General features: G+C 33.9%; 1 protein-coding gene across 1 annotated transcript in view; it reads left to right on the forward strand.

Annotated features, from left to right (window-relative positions):
* Positions 1-4,620: 4,620 nt before the first annotated feature.
* The window catches only part of HELRODRAFT_159281 (hypothetical protein), a gene marked incomplete at both ends in the record, with an annotated part of 3,705 nt that continues 3,113 nt past the window's right edge, over positions 4,621-5,212 (forward strand). The window contains one exon of the mRNA XM_009011169.1: positions 4,621-5,184. Within this exon, the coding sequence (XP_009009417.1) occupies positions 4,621-5,184 (564 nt within the window). The remainder of the gene's footprint in view (positions 5,185-5,212) is intronic.

A 5,212-nucleotide genomic window follows, 5' to 3' on the forward strand; every position in this document is an offset into this window, starting at 1 on the left:
TATCGCCTTCACATTCTTCACATACTTCCCATGTTTGGCCCTTACCAATATATAGTCTACCATTGACCTATGCTCCCCTGACCTATATGTAATCAATCGCGCTGGTTCCCTTGTAAACCAGGTATTCCCCACCACCATGCTATGTGCATCCGCCAACTCCAACACTCTACGCCCTTCCTCATTCCGTATACCATATCCCCATCCCCCATGTACACCTTCATATCCGTCTGTATCCGCCCCCACATGACCATTCAAATCACCCAATAACACCACAAACTTGCCCGCTTGCCCAATCTCGTCAGAAACATCATCATAAAACCTATCTTTCTCCTCTTTCTTCCTACTTTGTTGCGGAGCATATCCTGATATCACCCTCACTATTACTTTTCCAAACACCATCACCACCACAATTACACCATTGCTTCTCCGCCTCACTTCCAACACCTTCTCCACCAACTCTTCTCTTACCATCACACCAACTCCTCCCGTACCATCATCCCCCTTCCACCACAACTTATATCTTCCACCTTTAGCCCCCACAAACCTTGTACCCTCACCTTTCCATCTGATTTCCTGTAATGCATTTCCATCCACCAACCTGTAAATCCATATTCACGTTGTTGATGCGCACACACATACACAAAACACGATAACATATATGCACACACATAAAAACACACAAACACCTTACCGCACGCATATATATATATACATTCATAAACACACTCACATATATTAGCACAAACGTACAAAACCCACACAAGATGAGGCAACATAGGAACGCACACACAGATGATAGAACAAAATATAAACATGCACACACAAACTCACACAGACACAAAACCTACTTACCCAAACACACAAATACATACAACAGAACACACGTGCACACGAATACAGAATGGAGCAACAAACATAAGCCTGCATTCATGAGCTCTCACCTAAGCTCACAAAAGAACGACACCTCGCTCAGAAGCTGCTTGATTAATCGAAGTTGCTCTATTGAGGACTTGATTGATCGATTGATTGATAGGCCAATAAACTATTGTACGTCTGTAACGTTTCAATTAAACCTTTTCTATAGCGTTATATATTTCGCTGAGAGATTTCCTTCTTCCATATATTCAGGTATTCTTTTATTCAATTTTTCATCCATTCATTCTTTGATATGTCATCCAATTTTAGTCGATTGATATTTTTTATTAAATCAGCAAAACTTTTTAAACACACATTTTTTTATAAAATAAAATATTTTTTTTATAAAATAAAATACTATAACAGAACATTCTAAAAATACAGATTTGTTAGCAAAGTATAAATATTTTTCAAAAGTATAAATTAAAATCATGAAATTAAGCCGCAAATAGCAAGTAACTCTCAGAAACATTGACTGCTCGACAGCTATCTGACTAAAGTCCGTGGTTTAATTCATTGATTTGCTTTTAAGTTCATCCCTAACCTTATAAATTAATCACATTTACATTAAGTTAGCACAAAATTTATCTTAAATATTTGTTTTATTGACTTCGAAAACTCGTAGTAAATAATTTTTTAATTAAACTTTTTTTTAAACTTTTTTAATTTGTCAAAAAAATTAGGAAATTTTGAAATTATTTGCTAATTTTATCAAGGAATCATTTATAAAATTATTGAATAAATTAATTTCATTACATAATTTAGTTTGTTTATTATTGTTCAATAAATGCTGTTCAGATCAAATCATACAGGCCATCGTGTAGAACTTCCGAGTTTTTTTCAGATATAGAAACAGTTTTATATGTCTTCATAACGATGTTACGCTATACTATACAATCATTTTATATTTAAACCATTTATTCATTTTATTACATGCTTCCATACATTTATTTTATTAATTTTCCTTCCTTCAATCGCTTCAGCCTCTTCTTCCTCCGACAGCGTTTCATCTCGCCTATTCATTTCTTTTAGCATCATTGATTGATCGCGTTTAATATTTCCTCATCAATGCAACTCCTCATATATATGCAAAACATCCTTCAACACATACATGCAGTTATGATACACTTTTCTTTCTCCAGATTGTGTCCCCATACCACCTTGCTAACATATTTTTTTCTCTTTATTTCCAGTTTTATCCGTTAATTCATATATTACTTTTTCTAATTTATAATTTTTAAAGGCAATGTATTGAAAAAAATGATTTGAAGAAAAAATTTGCCTTCGGGTGAAAAAGAGATATAACCGTAAAAGATTTAAATAGAAACAATTTTGTGTAAAAACTGTTGGATGTTAATTTCAAATCCAAAAAGTGTTAAACATATTTTTTTTCTTTTTCTCAATATTAACGTGTACGGTTGTTAAAATGTTTTGTTCGACAAGTGAATGTATAAATTTGTATTGAAAAATTTATAATAACACTTTCATTCCTGACACAAGTAAATCTTATTTCATTGCTACAATCACCCAACATCACATCACCACCATCCCCACCAACATCACATTCCCACCATTACATCATTGCACCACCACCATCACCACACCACCACCACCACATCATCGCCATCATCCCACCACCACCATCATTTCATCACCTCTAATACTCATTCAACCGCCCTCTCTTTCACAATCAAAAGCACAGCATGTTGTTTCTACCGGAATGACGTTTGAACGAAGCGAAAAATCACTCGAAGGTCGTTTATTCGCCTTAAATCTTCATATCGCTGACTTCATCATTGTCTTCCTATCGCCACTAAATTCATTAGAAGCCTCGTAGAACTCAGCGCAATAAAATCGCCACTTCATGTACCACCGTGCTCCGTGCCTGCGTGTGCGCCTGCTTGCTTCTGTACTCGCCTGCCTATAATAAAAAGTCTATAAATTAGGATTACTCTTTGAATGAAGTTTCCATTTTAATTAAATTCTCAATTAAATTATAATCTTTAATCAGTTCACATTTCATTTTAAAAATTGTTGTAAACTAGAATTCAGAATTTATTTGACAAAATGTTTGTAGTAATTAAAACAAATCTGATATAATTTTTTTTAATTTTCTAGAAAAATTTGTGTGAGTATGTTTTTAATGAACCAGCCCACTAACAATTGATAGATGCGAATCACTGCATTGAAAAAGTTATTAAACAAAAATAAAAACATCCTATAACACGAGAGAGGCATTTGTTCGAAGCAACTTTCAAAATGCTCCTGCTTTGTACACACTTCATATGCTGCTAGTTCTTCTTTACTTTTCAAATGTCAACGTGAACAATGTTAACACTGAACAGTGAGCATACCTAGGTTTCTTGCGAATATCCTCACATGTGGTTTCGTTATTATTCTCTGGGCAAATCTTCAATTTTTTAAACATTATTTTGCTGTTTGACATTCACAAACGATGGCCCACCTATATATTTTGAGTTTATTAATTAAAGTTGTGAAATCTTTAAAAAGTAACAGTAATCATTAAAAATAAATACAATTTAGTTATCCTTCAAGTCATTTCATTAACTTTTATTTGCATGCGTCTGTTCTGTTAAAGTGTGGGTGGGCAAACTTTTTACTGTGAGGGCCGCATTGACAACTATTTTACATTTGAAGGGCCGCATATGTACTTAAATAGCAAATTTTCTTGTCCACGAGAAAACTTTTTAAAAATTTGTGGCTACTTTTGACCTTTTTGGCGAACAAGGCCTTGCGGGCCGCATAACATTGCTGCGCGGGCCGCATAGTTTGCCCTCCCCTGTGTTAAAGTATGTTACCAATAAATTGAAAAAACTTAGAAAGCTTATTGAAACCAAAAAGAGTGATTAATGATTTAGTTTTAAATTGATGTAGTCTCTTAAAAGTGTTTAGATTTGTGCTAAGCTTAAATTTTGCGACAAAGTGTACGAAATTAAGTAATACTACTCAGAAGAAAATCAGAAAGTGAGATTACGAGCCAATAAAAATTTTGTTGCTCAACATACAACGCAATCAAAATATTTCTAGGCAGATTTGGTTTTATTGTTTATAAATTGAACTGTGAACAGACATTGCTATAAAACTTTCATTTGATTAGCAAGTAAAAAGATGAATAATGTATCTTCCTTTCATATAGTTATATACGAGGTGTAAACAAGTTTTTTCTTTATCGTACAAAAAACATTAGAGTTAACATTGACAAATATTATTTGCCAATAAATAAGATAAATAAGTTTAATAGTTTTAACAAAATGTATTTTTAACTCAAATAATCAAAAACTTTTCAGTAAAAAACAAAAACTTTGGTAACGCAAAACATATTTTAAGCAAATATCATCAAAAGTCTGCTATTAATTTCCAGTACTAAAAATTGTCATTGAGGAGAGGTCCCAGGGGTAAACTAATGATGTGTGATGTATGTATGTATGTATTAGGGTGGGTCGAATTTTTTTATCTTTCCTGTACATGAACAAAAAGTTGTCTTGGCATCAATACAGTATGAAAATAATATTTAAAGATTTTTTATGAAACGTTTAGGTGTCCCAACTTTCGATTAAAGTCTTACCTTATTTGGTGTATTTTAACCATTTTCTTGGTACAATCTAAATACGTACCAACTATAAATCATTGACTAAAATGCATTGGCAAATGGCTTAGCACCTAACTACAAGTGCTAAAAAAGAAATGGAGTATAACTTAGATAGACCATTACAGTGGTTGGTATGCCTTCTACACTGTAACGAGCTGCCATTTAAAAGGTTTTTGCCAGGCATGGATTTTGCTCGAACTGCAGGACCTTCCACATCGACAGGTACAATTAGCTCAGCTCTAGAATATGATCCGAATGAATTGCCTGTCGTTAATTATTTTCCAATTACTGGTAAAGTGACTGATTGTGATGAAGCTGTCAAGAAGGATCTTAGCACAGACCAACTGTACTTTTTGAAAGCATGTCTAGCAGTAGAGCGTGGACGTCAGGCTTCTACAGATATTGATTTCCTTGAGAAGAGTTTACCTGGAAATATAATTCATGCTCGATGGTTGACGAAAGCCAACAGGATTTTGCGTCTCTGCATGTCTAGAGAAGTGGCATCTGAACATCTCAGAAGAGTAACGCATTTCATTTTGAACTTTTACGGACCCTTTTGGTTTAAAATTAAATCAAATTCTTCTTGCCAAAATGGTGCTAACAACTTCTTTTACTTAGTTCAGTTGTTTCAGGAACTTGATGCATTAGATCAGGCTGTGGTTCGTCCTGTTCTCGAAAATAACTGCT

The sequence above is a fragment of the Helobdella robusta genome (genome assembly GCF_000326865.2).
Source record: "Helobdella robusta unplaced genomic scaffold HELROscaffold_1, whole genome shotgun sequence".
In the NCBI taxonomy this organism is placed as follows: Eukaryota; Metazoa; Annelida; class Clitellata; order Rhynchobdellida; family Glossiphoniidae; genus Helobdella; species Helobdella robusta.